The 14,086-nt window shown below is 36.6% G+C and overlaps 1 protein-coding gene across 2 annotated transcripts in view; it reads right to left on the reverse strand.

Annotated features, from left to right (window-relative positions):
- Positions 1-912: 912 nt before the first annotated feature.
- The window catches only part of LOC117985236 (calcium/calmodulin-dependent protein kinase kinase 1), a 131,772-nt gene continuing 118,598 nt past the window's right edge, over positions 913-14,086 (reverse strand). For both annotated transcript variants that reach the window (XM_069500912.1, XM_034971927.2), the window contains 6 exons: positions 13,539-13,686; positions 10,668-10,858; positions 10,149-10,364; positions 7,529-7,696; positions 6,062-6,246; positions 913-5,724 (listed from right to left, as the gene is read on the reverse strand). In XM_069500912.1, the coding sequence (XP_069357013.1) occupies positions 5,544-5,724; positions 6,062-6,246; positions 7,529-7,696; positions 10,149-10,364; positions 10,668-10,858; positions 13,539-13,686 (1,089 nt within the window). In that variant the 3' untranslated portion in view covers positions 913-5,543. The remainder of the gene's footprint in view (positions 5,725-6,061; positions 6,247-7,528; positions 7,697-10,148; positions 10,365-10,667; positions 10,859-13,538; positions 13,687-14,086) is intronic.

Below are 14,086 nucleotides of genomic sequence, written 5' to 3' on the forward strand. Positions count from 1 at the left end.
AATGGCAATGGTCCACCTCCCAAGGGCGGTCCTGTTGTGATATCTACTCGTGTGGTCCTGTCGCGTTACATACACACTCTCGATTTGATTTCCCACGGGCCCCGTGTATGCAGACCACAGCCTTTTATCCCTATTGTTTTAAACATTGCCTGTTTCACTTTCGTCCCTTTCAAATTGAGTTCCTCCATCCCTCAGTGATTGATTTTCAGTGTTCTTGGAAGATCAACATTGGTTTTATCTTATCGAAGATAAGTATTTGTTTAAGAAAAAGAAGAAAATCCCAAACGAATTTTAATAAAATTTATTTAATTAAGTAGGTATTTACTCATTAAAATTTTAAAGTTATTTTCGAAAGAAAAACGAAATAAAAACTTTGATGAGTGCTCTTTCTCACTGTAAGAAATTCTAGATTATAACTGACATGAACTTAGTGAACTCAATAGTAAGGCAGCGGTAATAGTTTTAGTTACAGGCGTATGCCTGTAAGTTTTACTCGCGTAAGTAGCTTACATAATTAACCTACGAAAATTTACTAACGTAAACACTCTTATAAGTACATTTACATTAGTTTGTCAAATAATGACATAAGCCACTTACGTAAGTAAAACTTACAGGTGTAATCGCGGCCTAATGAATGGTTTCCTGATCGAATTTCAAACGATTATTACTGTTCACAATAATTGGTTCGTGTATCTACAGGTGCACTGTCTATTTCCTAACTTTCATAGATAGGATGGCTACGAGCAATTCGACACGACAGGAGAGAGATCTAGCTTTTTACGAACCATTTTAAATCGATTTTGACGAAATTTGGTACAAGGATAGCTTGTATCCCGGGGATGGACATAGAATAATTTTTATTCCGGAAACGAAAGTCGCAGGCATCATGTACTTAGTAGATAATAAAACACATTTTAAGAATTTAATGTATTTATTGGATTTGATTTAAAATTTAAAATCAACATAAACTTACACAATAAAATTGAGGTTTAAAATTTCAAGTACGTATATTCTGCAAAGGTATTAATTAAAGGTACCTACCTATGTATACAAAATAACAATAATTAAATATAAATAATACAACACTAATTTTTAATAATCATAAAAATCGCTTAGTCAAAATTCGATAGGTACTTAACACGTTTATTCAGTTTAAAAAATTTAAATTGAAATTCCAAAATATATTCAAAACAATTAACAATATAATTGGTCAAAATAATATTGTCAGCGAGCGCGGCGTTGGCAAATTAAAATTGTCGTTTTATTTTCGTAGTGTAGTGTGTCCACACATTTTCAAAACAAAACAAACTTCAGTAAAAAAAATCGACTGTACATTTAAAACACATTTAATAAAGAAGAATGAATAATGACGAAGGTGGAAGGCACGGAGGAGAAAAATAAATTCTCTTATATATATTTACCTACTCATAAACTTATTTCTCTCGTCCGTGGTCAAGCATAACCAGCATACCTCCTCTAATACTCTTGTATTCGACTCCAAATTTTTTATGGTAATTAATAAAAAGTAATGGTGTTTAAGTATAATATGAAACAATTACATAAAGAAAATAATAGATAGGTAAATATAAGGACGGCTACATTACATGTTAAGAGAAATTTAAGAATACATATTTGGTTACCTAATATATTTTAAGTAAGTACAATAATTTAATTTTTTTACCTTTGCAGACTAAGTACATGAACAGACAATTCCTAGCAAAATTTGATAGTCTTTAATAAGCTTACTGAATTTTTAAGCTTCAAAATCGTAAGTACAATAAGTAATAACTTTTAAAACCTACCGGATCTTTTTATAATAATAATATAATAAAAGCATTATCTCTATTCACCTATCACAACATGTAAAGGCAATTTATATATTTGGACCGTTCGCTTGCCAAAGATTAAACGCGAAATTACAAAATATCCTAAAATCTAAGCTGGACTTAAGTAGTTTTGACAGGTTTATCAGTAATATCCCGATTTACATTAATTTAGAAATTGCAGGTAGGTACATATTATCTACCTTTTTTTCGGATAGGTATATAAGCGTACCTAATATTGCAAAGTGACTAATCTTATTACTAATTATAGTAAATTAAATGATTGATTACCTACCAAAGTTACAATACAAAAAAGTTATAATATGTACAATGTAGCCTGACCAGAAATATAAGAAACTTGCTCTTGGGTCGCCACTAGTATTTGGTATTTGGTCACTAAGTATATGGTCTTGTATAAATTACTTATATTGGTATTCTCCATTCCCATATGGCGAGGTATTTTATTTTTGGCCAGGCTTTATTTATTGTACACGCGTTTAGTTCGGGATATTACTCTATAACTATCTGTTTAGACACCCTGTGTTATGGTCTAAGCTCAAGGAGAAGCTGGCAGGAAATTCGACCAAAAGATGGTAAAAGGTTACCTTATTAAGAAGTTGACTGGAATTATGTTTAAAAATGGTTTAAGTAAATTTTTACTTTAAAATTCTGACAAAATTGGTCAATTTTATATTAATTCTGAGATTTACATGCAGGTAAGAACATGTGAGATAATTTATTTAGTTATATTTGTACAAGTCAGCATGTTAAATTCATCACAAGTCTTTAATTTGATATCCCTGAATACAGCAATTTCATACTTGCATGTAATTCTTCATAAAAATAACGCCTGATGTTAGCAATATATAAGAGCTAATTTTCAAATTCAAAATGCTCTCAGGCATCTAATAATTTTTAATTCATAATTATAATATTATTATACAAATTTTAATATTTACAATTTAAAATATCGCAATAAAGCAGTAACTGCGCATTAAAACCATTTTTTGTTTTTCTATTGTGATTCCACTTTTACTTACTTATATATTTTTTTATTGAATTTATTATAGGGGTACCTACCGACATTATTATTTTAAGTTTCGATTAGATCGGAAAATGTAAAGCTTTGTAACGTTACCTATCTTAGGTTTTACATGATCAGTCGAAATTTTGAAATCAATATCTGCAAATTAGCTGTTTGGATCCTTACATTTTGATATTATTCGGGCATTGTCACATTCGATGTAATTTTCAGGAACTACGGATTAGGTACCTATCAAAATATTATGGACTTTCCTAAATTAATTTTGTTTTTTAATTTACCGTGATTTTGTTAAATTTAAATTATATATTATTAATTCCTCATGAATCCTATAAAGTTATTTCAAAACGAATAGTTTTAAGTACTTAATTAATATATTTGTTATAGGTAAGTATAATATGTACAATATTTTTAAAGATAAAATTGTATTTTGAGCATTTAAATTAGTTATATACTTTACCTATATTTATTATTAAGTAGTTATATAAAAGTAAGGTTCTTGTAATATTATAATATAAGTAAATGCTAATTAGGTAAGTAATTTTTCCATTAACAAATAAACGACAAGAAAATTTCGTTCTATCAAAATAATGTATCAATAATTGGATTTTAATTTGATCAAATTTTTTAATAATATGGTCAAACTTTAAAATACAAAATCTATCTAAGATCTGCTATATATCTAATATTATTCGTACACAATTGTGTTTTTTCTAAAAATAACTAGATAGTATTGTCGAAGAAAGATTTCTTCGACAAAAATTAAGTGCATATTAATTATATTAATATAGTACGACCAATTGTGAAAAAGTTAAAGAGTTATGCACAGTGTCAATAGAATAGACGTTTCAAAAGAGAAATATATCAAGTATTAGATAAATCACAATCTAACTATAATGATTTACTATAAAAATATTATTTCAGTATGTAGGTACTTTACTTGAACTTACCATTCCAAGGCTGATTACCATTATTATTTATATTAGGTTAGTAGGTAGGTATGTAACTACCTATTTACTTCTTCATGAAATGTTTAATGCTGAATTTGGTTAATTCAAGACTATAATTTCTGCTAGTTGCGAATAAATATTGAAAATTTAGTAAGGAATTTCACCTTCACCATCTGGGTGTCTGGTGCACTTCGACCGTCCGCTGCGCCAGATCCTTCTTTCCACGCACGTGCAAACTGTGGAACCAACTCCCATCGGCGGTATTCCCACTAGATTATAACATGGGGTTATTCAAGGGGCGGACCAACAAATTCCTAAAAGGCCGGCAACGCATCGGCGGCTCCTCTGGTGCTGCAAATGTTCATGGGCGGCGGTAATCACTTAACATCAGGTGACCCGCCTGCTCGTTTGCTCGCTATATCTATTTAAAAAAAAAATTGTAACCAGTTGTATTGTTGTAATTGTATTTAGTCGTGACTTTAATAAGTTAAAAAACTTATTTAGGAAAAGTGCTTACCACATATCCCATTAGCTGATTTTTTTCGGTAGGAATTCTAAATGCTGATTTAGAATTCCTTTACTTATATTAATATTTTAACTACTCGTACCTATTCAAATATTTGAATAGAAAAATTAAACGTGTCACTTTTAATGTTACATTTTACCTTTGCAGCTACTGTAACAAGGGACAGGTAAAACGTAGCATTAGGAGAACATTTTGGTAGATAAGGTATTTTTTAATGTTACACTAGATATAATTTTTTTAAGAAGTACATATTATTATGTTACACTAGCGTATTAGGAATAAGCCTGTAATGCTAGATGTAAGTGTTGCAAAAAATATAAAAAAAATTGTTATGTATTATTACTGTGCAGTGTACCTACGTACTATGGCAGTCAGCCTTAGCCCATACATAACAGTTTCATTTCTTCTTATAATATCTCATTTGTTTCTAATAGTTTCTGTTAAGTATAATATTTTAAGACTACACGATAAATTGACGTTTGAGCTTTGAAGAAATCTGCTAAGCGGATTTTATTAAACCTACCTACCTACCTAGTAAATGGGATTAGATAAAAATGCAATGAAAAATGATCTAAGTACTGAAGTATTTTGACTTTTAAATGCATGTTGAAATCAACTAAAGCTTACAAAAACTTATAACCATAATATCTTTACTTTACTAGGTATAACAATATTTAAAAATTTCATTACATTACAAGCTAAGTATGTAATTACTTGTACTTTGATTTAAAATGTATGAATAATAAATGAAATAAATGAATCAAGGTGATAACCTTGTTTTCACTGTAGGTAAACCATAAAAAATGTAAAACTTAATAATAATATAATCACTAACCACAATGACTATAATATAATAAATTTGCGCGTGCCATATTTATAAGAAAACGTTTAAAAACATCAAACAGTCTTTTCTTCAACTCAACAAGCTATCCGACTGGTTGCTAGATGTGTACGGTATGGGGTCTCAAACTCTCAAAACTCTTGTAGAAAGAATTTGAGGGTTTATAAATGCGACTCTTTTTTGTGACTTATCTATAAAGACGAGGCACTCTGATTTATCTTCGGGTTTTCTCCTTCATTAACATCGGCTTGTCTGCTTTTAAAAACAGTTTGGGTAACTAGATACACAAATCACTCGATTGGTTGCTAGACCCGTCGGGTAACGAGTCTCAAGGAGAAGCGCGGGGCGCGGGCGCTCGGCATCACCTTCCCTTATTCTCTTTTCTATCTCCGTTCTGTTTGTTCTCTTTGCTTTCTTTTTCTTGGGGCTTAGAGTTGGTTTGAGCTTTAGGAACGTTCTGACTGCTCTGTTCTGCTGGTTTGCTTGATTTCACTTCTTTGGCCTCTTGGACCGATTCAAGAGATATGTCAAATGATTGTTGCCTGTAAAAGAAGAAGAAACCATTTTTTATCTCTCTTAGTTGAAAAATACTTAGGTTAATTTTGGTCCAATTAATTAAAGACTAATTTAAGTCCGTATATTAAAGAATAATCAGTAAAATCTGATAAATAATGATTATCTAACAACTTATTTGGCTCGCGGGCATCATCTAGTTGACAATAAATCTAAACTTTGCATAGGATTAAGTTTAACTTCGACAAAATGGCAATGGTTCCAATAAAAAACCAGATTGGGTTATGGAATTATAAGAATAATGATCGAAATCGGGTTTTTAATATACTTCGAGTATTCTAGTGAAGACGGTTAATGAAAACCTACTTTTCAGTAAGATAGTTCCCAGGGGCTGATAGAGATCTTCCTGAACGAGCTAGGTTAGCTCTGCGTGTGGCTCTATCAGCTTTAGCTGCCTCTCCTTCTCTTTCAATCTCTTCAGTAGCCACAACAGGTCCAGCGTCAGTGGATTCCCGTCTAGCACTGCCTTCACGACTGCGTAAGAATGGATTCTGGAACAAACATTATGCAAAAATTAACGAATAAAAATATCACGTGAGTTTTTAAAAATTAATTGACAGTAATAAAACTAAAAACGTATCCTCAGTACTAAGTAAGTCTCATATTATAATAGTCGGATTATAATAAGAGAAAAAAGAAAGTGCTAAAATTAAAACTATCCTTCTATAAACATCTTTTATTACCATTTAAAAATACATTTTATAAAAAAAAATTACAAAAAAAATAAAAACCGACTTCGATACACAAACACTAAAAATTGAAAAATAATTTAATTTATTACCGAATATATTATATAAACAAGAGTTAATATAGTTCCATAATAATAGTTTTTGGTGCCGGTGCCAATTAGCTTTAGCTGCGCGAAACGTCTAGACTTCATATTTTTATGAGACTCCACAATGGCACCTCATTGGCACCGACCCCAAAAAATATTATTATGTAACTATATTAACTCTTGTATACATAATATATTCGGTAATAAATTAAATTATTTTTCAATTTTTAGTGTTTGTGTATCGAAGTCGGTTTTTATTTTTTTTGTAAAAAAAATTATTTCACAATTTTTAGTGGCCCCATGGAATTATGCTATGACTGGTTAAAAATCTACTGTTTACTAAGCTATTACTCTGATCGCGAGCAATTTACTCTTATCCGTTGAGGAATTCCAGTATCTATCTTCGAAGATGTTCATCAGATCTTCACCAAATTTAAATGGGACCAACTTTGAAGTATACCCTTTCAAACAAAAAAAGAATTTTTAAAATCGGTCCAGGCGTCATCGAGTAATCGGGGAACATACATAAAAAAAAAGATTCCGACGAATTGAGAACCTCCTCCTTTTTTTGAAGTCGGTTAAAAAGTATCTAAAATGTATTTTAATACAATAATTTACGTAGTTAAAAGAAATTAAAAAGATTGTAGAAGTGCACGACATCGTATTTTACTAAAGCATTCGAGTGGGTTTAGCATTTGTTAAAAATAAAATATCGCACAAAATCATCGTCTTTTACTTATCTAACTGAATTTGTAATAATTATTATCATTTAAAAAGTAAGCACCGAATACAAAGGAAACGAAAACCGCTCCTTGTGTAACCCACACAGGGAGCGGTTTTCGGTCCCATTTTCTTTTTACTTCGTATTTCGAAGAGTTCACAAGTGTCGAAAATGCTACAATAATAATAATTATGTAGTGTTTTAGTTTTATGAGCATAAAGTTGACTTAGTGAACATAAAAACCTAGCTGAAAGTTTTAAGTACGTTTAGTAGGTACCTGAAAGCTATGTTTCTTGAGCATGGTCTTGATGAGTATGAGCGTGGACAGGTTGGGGATTGAGGTGACGACGCGTGCCATGTCCTCGTCAGTGACTTCCACCAGGCGGCAGTTCTCCTCCTCCGAGGGGAGAGGCTCCTTGCCTCCGAGGGTCAGCCATTCGTGTCCCTGGAAAGATTGTATTTGTCACTGTTTCCTTTTTTTTATTGAAGAAAATATTACAATTAAACTTAAAGCTAGCCTTATCTAATTACTATACAAATGCCCGCTTGGAATGGTGCCAAGAATACTGGCTGCATTTCCACGCTGGACAGCCAGGCTGATCCGTTGCGCAAAAACTGAGCCAGCCCTTCTTCTTTTCCTGTGTACTTAGTAGGTTTAAGTAATTTAGAAAATCAATCGCGATTACAATAATAGCTTTACTACGCTAAGAACCTAAGAAACCTAAGAACTAGACTTAATCTTTTTCACAGGCCATCTATTTGAGCAATTTTGACTTTGGTACAAAGAAAGATTGCATCTCAGAGCACATAAATGGGCTTACAAATCAAAGCATTTCCACGGGATTTTCAAGAACCTACTACTCAACATTCATCATTATTCATTAGCATTCAATTATGCTTTGAAATTCAAAACGTTTCACGAAAAAAGGTTATAGGTGTATATGGAATAGGCAAGTAGGTAACTTACGACAAATTCACTAGTGTACCTACATTGTACACTCCTAAAAGTTTCATTTTGATTAGATTTGTTGTCAATTAATAACGTAAGCTACTTACGTGAGTGAAACTTACAGGTGTAATCGCGGTCGGATATTTAATAAAAATCAACTTTATTCATCAAATAGGTAAAACGGGCAGTTTACGTTTGCTTTAATCTCGCCATCGCCGGCTCACTACAAAGCACGGGTCTCTTCTCAGAGTGAGAGAAGGGTTTTGGCCATAGTCTACCACGATGGCTATGTGCGGATTGGTAGACTTCACACACCTTTGAAAACATTATGGAGAACTCTCAGGCATGCAGGTTTCCCCACGATGTTTTCCTTCACCGTTAAAGCAATTAAATTAAAGCAGATTTTTATTTATTTTTATGCATAATAGTTTTTGATTTATCGCGCAAAATGTAAAAAAAAAAATACCACTGTTGTACGGAACCCTCGGTGCGCGGGTCTGACTCGCACTAGGCTGGTTTTTTTGTCAGATACGTCAGATAAGTTAGCCCTTGACTGCAATCTCACCTGGTGGTAAGTGATGATGCAGTCTAAGACGAAAGCGCGAGCGTTCTAGCCTGGCAGGGGAGTTTTTACCCTTTGGTTTCTAAACCGCATCATACCGAAACGCTTAATCACTAGGCGGAATGTCCTTGCTGGCAGGGTGGTAACTAACCACGACCGAAGCCTCCCACCAGGCCAGAGCAGAAAAAAATTGAAATTATATGATTCACAATTTCTCCGGTCGGAAATCGAACCCGGGACCTCCCACTATAAGAACATACAGCACCCACCACTGCGTCAGGGAGGTTATCAAACGTTATCGTTTGCAAAGCTCAGTTGGTAATGAGTCCCGCAAATAGCTATTGCGCTCAACCATGTCTCATTAACATCGAAACTCGTCATTTCGACGTCATTTGACGTATATTTAAGTAAAAATATACCATCAGCTCGAAACTTCAGTCTAGTTCTGACGTCACTAAAATGGCGGTCACGCGCATTAGCAATTTGCGGAACTTAAACGACATCGTATTAATTTTGCTGACCAGCCCCCCAATTGTGTAAGAATAACCATTTCATGGCTATCGCAATCGTCAAGATATTCTGCCCTTTGATTGGTTGATTCACTGTTTACCTTTTTTCACAGCCAATCAAAGGGCAGAATTCTTGACGATTGCGATAGCCATGAAATGGTTATTCTTACACAATTGGGGGGCAGGATTCGCAAATACTTGGTATTGCTTAGTGTGTTCAGTTGAATGTGACACGTGATGTTTGCTTCGAAGATATGCGACAGCCGACAGGCGGTCAACATTTGCTTTGAGCTAAGTCTAGTCTATGACTTTGTGTGTACTAACTCGTCATTGGAGTGAATTAGTAATGTCAACATCAAAGGTAAGTCTAGGCCTGAGTTTTTGTATACTATCTAGTCATTGGAGTAAGCTAGCAATGTCAAACTAGGGTTCTACCATCTCCCAACTTATACAACACTGCCACAAGGCTCTGGAAACACTCGCTATGTCGAATGATCTGGCAGGGGGGGGGGGGAGGTTTCTCCGCGTGTCCTTCTGGCTAGCAGAGGGCACAGTGGACGAAGCGGAGGATGGGACGCGGGCGACATGCGCGGGGTCTGCAGTTATCACTCGTTGGGTCCCCCCGGGACGGGAGGCTCACGCACTCCGTCGGTGCGCCTCGGACTTGATTTGGTGTTCCCGTGACCCAGTCGCCAGGCGACGCGCAGGAGCGCCGCTGGGTTTCAGTGGGTATTCCGGTCGCCTCTCGGGCGGCGAGTCCCACATACCTTCCCTCCAGTTGGTTGGCTGGTTGGCTTCCAGGAGGGGGATGCGTAAACACATTTCCCAACGTTAAAAAAAGTCCTATCGCGCAAGTTGAATTGAAGATGATGATCACCTTAATCTCCTTCATAGTGGCTCTAGTAACAGGATCCTTATCCAGCATCCGTGCTAGAAACCTCTTGAGAGACCTGGAGAGTGGTGGTCTTGGAGGAAAAGTCAGGGGTTCTGCGAGGATCCGCTTCTGAAGGTCGGTTGATGTCGCCCCTATCCACGGCACCCTTCCCGTTACCATGGCGTAGAGGGTCACGCCTAGAGACCACATGTCTGCTGCCTGGGGAACAGCATATTGTAAATTAGTTCATGATTGGGCTAATTCACCTGCTGAGTGACCTGAGGAGCTAGCAACCATATTCCGCAGCAGATCCGCAGTGGCTTAAGCATGTTCAGCCCCGGGGTGCGAAAGTTAAATCCTCCCGGACGAAGTCGCCGGCATCAGCATGGGAATAGTTACCTCAAGAATAAGACGGAAAAAGAAAAGTCTTCCGACAAGAATTTTCTTTTGTCAAGATCAAGGAAATACAAGTAATTTAAGGGCGGAAACGGGCTCAACAACTGAAGAAGGTGTGCCACTTACTTCACCATTGTACTTGTCGGTGGTGGCCACAGCCTCCGGAGCCCTGAAGGCCGGAGTGCCCACCGCGCCGGACAGCCTCCCGGCCGCCGCCAGCTCCCCGCACGCGCCCAGGTCTGCCACTTGGACTCTTCCCTCGCCCATCAGCAGGTTCGCCGGTTTGATGTCTCGGTGCGCGATGCGTTGAAAGTGCACTGGGAAATTAAACGAAGATGAATTTTTCAACAAAAAAAACCAAGAGATGTTGCGGGACACCCGACAGAAACAAATCTTTGAAATATAAAACCCTGTACTTGTCTCGCTAACTCAAGTCGTCATCTCAATCCATCGCCAGCCCACTAGGTAAGTAGGAAGGTAAGGAAAGAGTCTCCTACTGCAGTTCTTGCAATTCACGAAGGCGAGTGAACTTTACTTGTCATTTTAGCGTTTACTTGTCATTGCTTAAGTGTGCGTGCATGTCGGACCAATCAGTCGCGAGCAAGCGCTCGCAAACGCACACATTTTACTTTTAGTGTACCTTCCTAGCATGAGCCACTCGCCTTCGTGAAATACAAAAACTATAAAATAAGAAGGGTTTTGATCATACTTCCAAGTGCGGAGAAACTTCAGACATATTATTTTGAGAACTTTATGCATTTCAATAACTTTATAGACAGAGATCCAGCGCGTGCCAGACCGTCGTCATTTTATAAAAGCTGAAAGTTTATCTGTCTATTGTCCCCAACACAGGGAGGAACGTTTGTTTGGATGTATGTTTGGATCATGTTGGCTTTGGGAGATAACAGGTAATAAATGTGTAAAAAAAGTCTTACGTCAAAGTATAAAGTCTAATTAGTATAAAACGTTAATAGTTTATTACTATAAAGGTGTCTGGCAGGGGGTCCCACCATACTAAGTGTCTGGAAATGCATGACATGATTTCGAATAAGTACCTACTACTCCGAAGAAAATATAAAAAAGTTAGACTTTATACTTTGAGGTAAGGTACTTAAGTAAGAAAAGGTACTTAATAAGGAAATTTAGGTACATTTTCAGAAATTCTACTCGGGTAAAGCCAGATTAAGTAGGTGAGCTAGTCTAAATATATAAAAGGATTGACTGACTGACTGATATCAACGCACAGCTCAAACTCCTGGACGGATCGGGCTGAAATTTAATATGAAGATAGCTATTATGACGTAGGCATCCGCTAAGAAAGGATTTTTGAAAATTCAACCCCTAAGGGGGTGAAATAGGGGTTTGAAATTTGTGTAGTCCACGCGGACGAAGTCGCGAGCATTAACTAGTTTTCTATAAGATGACATCGCAACCAAGGTAATAATCGTCATAGAACAAACAAATTGAACGACCTCGAAAAGTTCCTGATCACAAAATGTATTAGGTATAATTTTTCAACAAAAGAGCCTATGCCGTGATCAAAACGAGCGTGTAATCATCGCCGCGATTAAACCGAACGGTCGTGATTAAAACGTGATTAAATATCAGCGCGATCATGAAATAAGGTGATTACAATGATGGATGATGATAGGCTACTTGACTCATATCTAATTTCGTCCAATAAATGATTATTTATTATAGTATTTTGCTTAAGACAACAAAATATATCAATAACAATTATTAAAAACGCAGGATGGATATATAAATCCAATTAAAAAAAATACAGTTTTTATTTTTATTAGAAACGCAGAAAACGCTGTCAGCCATGATGTGACGTCATTCAATATGTAAACAAAGAAATGTCATCCCTATGTCACGCGGGGACTAACGTAGTATCCATATATATAAAATTTCAAGTCCTGACTAATTTATATATATATCTTTGCAAAAATAAATTTGGGTTGCAGTCGTTAGTGATATAGGATCCCTTTAAGCAAGTCTTCGCGTGTTACGTATATTTATTTCACTGGGCACTCTAATCCACAACTTTCCTGTGGTCTTTATCGATGCGTTTTTACATTCTCGGGTGATACAATAACGATAATTACTATATTTTTCATGTAAACTAGTATAGAAGTCATGTTTATTAAACTTTGGAAGGTTTTGCTGTTGTTTACAAATGCATGAAGTCAGAGCACAGATAATCTATCGGCCAAACATGGCCGACAGTGTTTTCACCTGTCTAAAAAAATATATTTTTAAATTAAAGTTTTACGGTTTTTAGGGCGCAAAAAAATATAGTGTTAATTTTTTTGATCTAATAGGACAAATATTAACCATTTAAGACCTACTTAAAAAAAGTGTCAAGTAGCCTATTGATGAATTAACATTCGTGGGCGAGTGAAGTGTGGGGGGGGGGGGGGGGGTGTCGCGAAGTGAAATAGATGAAAATCGGCCGTTGTATGGCAGCGGGATCAAAGGATTTTGCTGTTCTGCTATTAGGATGTATTCGCGTCACAGCCAAATGAGATATTAATGACTAGCTTATGCTCGCGACTTCGTCAGCGTGGATTACACAAATAAATCCCTATTTCACCCTAAGGGGTTGAATTTTCAGAAATCCTTTCTTAGCGGATGCCTACGACATAATAACTATCTGCATGCCAAATTTCAGCCCGATCCGTCCAGTGGTTTGAGCTGTGCGTTGATACATCAGTCAGTCAGTCAGTCACCTTTTCCTTTAATATTGATGAACAAATAGATTTTGACATGTTAAATCTAAACTAGTATGCGATATAAACCAGATGGCAATTGGGGTGGGGACGCCCCGCACGCCCTGCAATAACCCGTGCGGGCGAGCGCGGGTGACGTGCGGGTGTGCGGGGCCTCCCCCCACTTCACCACGATTGCCATCTCAACCTGTCGCGTACTACCTATATAAACGTCGATTTCACTCTGAAGTCAAGGATTTCTTAGGATGTCGGAACTCCTACTCACAATATTCAACGCCCAGCACCACATCTCTGAAGTACTTCCTCGCAGTCTCCTCACTCAGAGGGTTTTCTGTGGGCACGTCGATCACGGGCCCACCTTCCAACAGCTGGAACACGAGGTACAGCTGGTCTTCCGCCGGGTCATCTAACACCTACAACCAAATGATGCTATGTTAGTTAAAATAATGGTAGGTAAGGTTTTGATGATCTCCCTGGTGCAGATGTAAGCGCTGTGGTCTCATAAGTGAGGTCCCAGGTTTGACTCCCGACATGGACAATTTGGGAATTTATAATTTCTAAATTGTCTCTGGTCTGGTCTGGTGGGAGACTACGGCCGTGACTAGTTGCCACCCTACTGGCGCAGCCGTGTCGCCAAGCAATTTAGCGTTACGGTACGATGCCGTGTAGAAACCGATAAAGGGTTTGGTGGGTGGGGTGGTACCTATAGGTTTTATAAAACTGCCATACCCCTTCTAAGTTAGCCCGCAATCCGCATCTATTGTAAACTGTATCTGCATCATCACTGAGAGAACTGAGATTGCAGGTAAATGC

This window comes from Maniola hyperantus, chromosome 9 (assembly GCF_902806685.2).
Source record: "Maniola hyperantus chromosome 9, iAphHyp1.2, whole genome shotgun sequence".
Taxonomy (NCBI): Eukaryota; Metazoa; Arthropoda; class Insecta; order Lepidoptera; family Nymphalidae; genus Maniola; species Maniola hyperantus.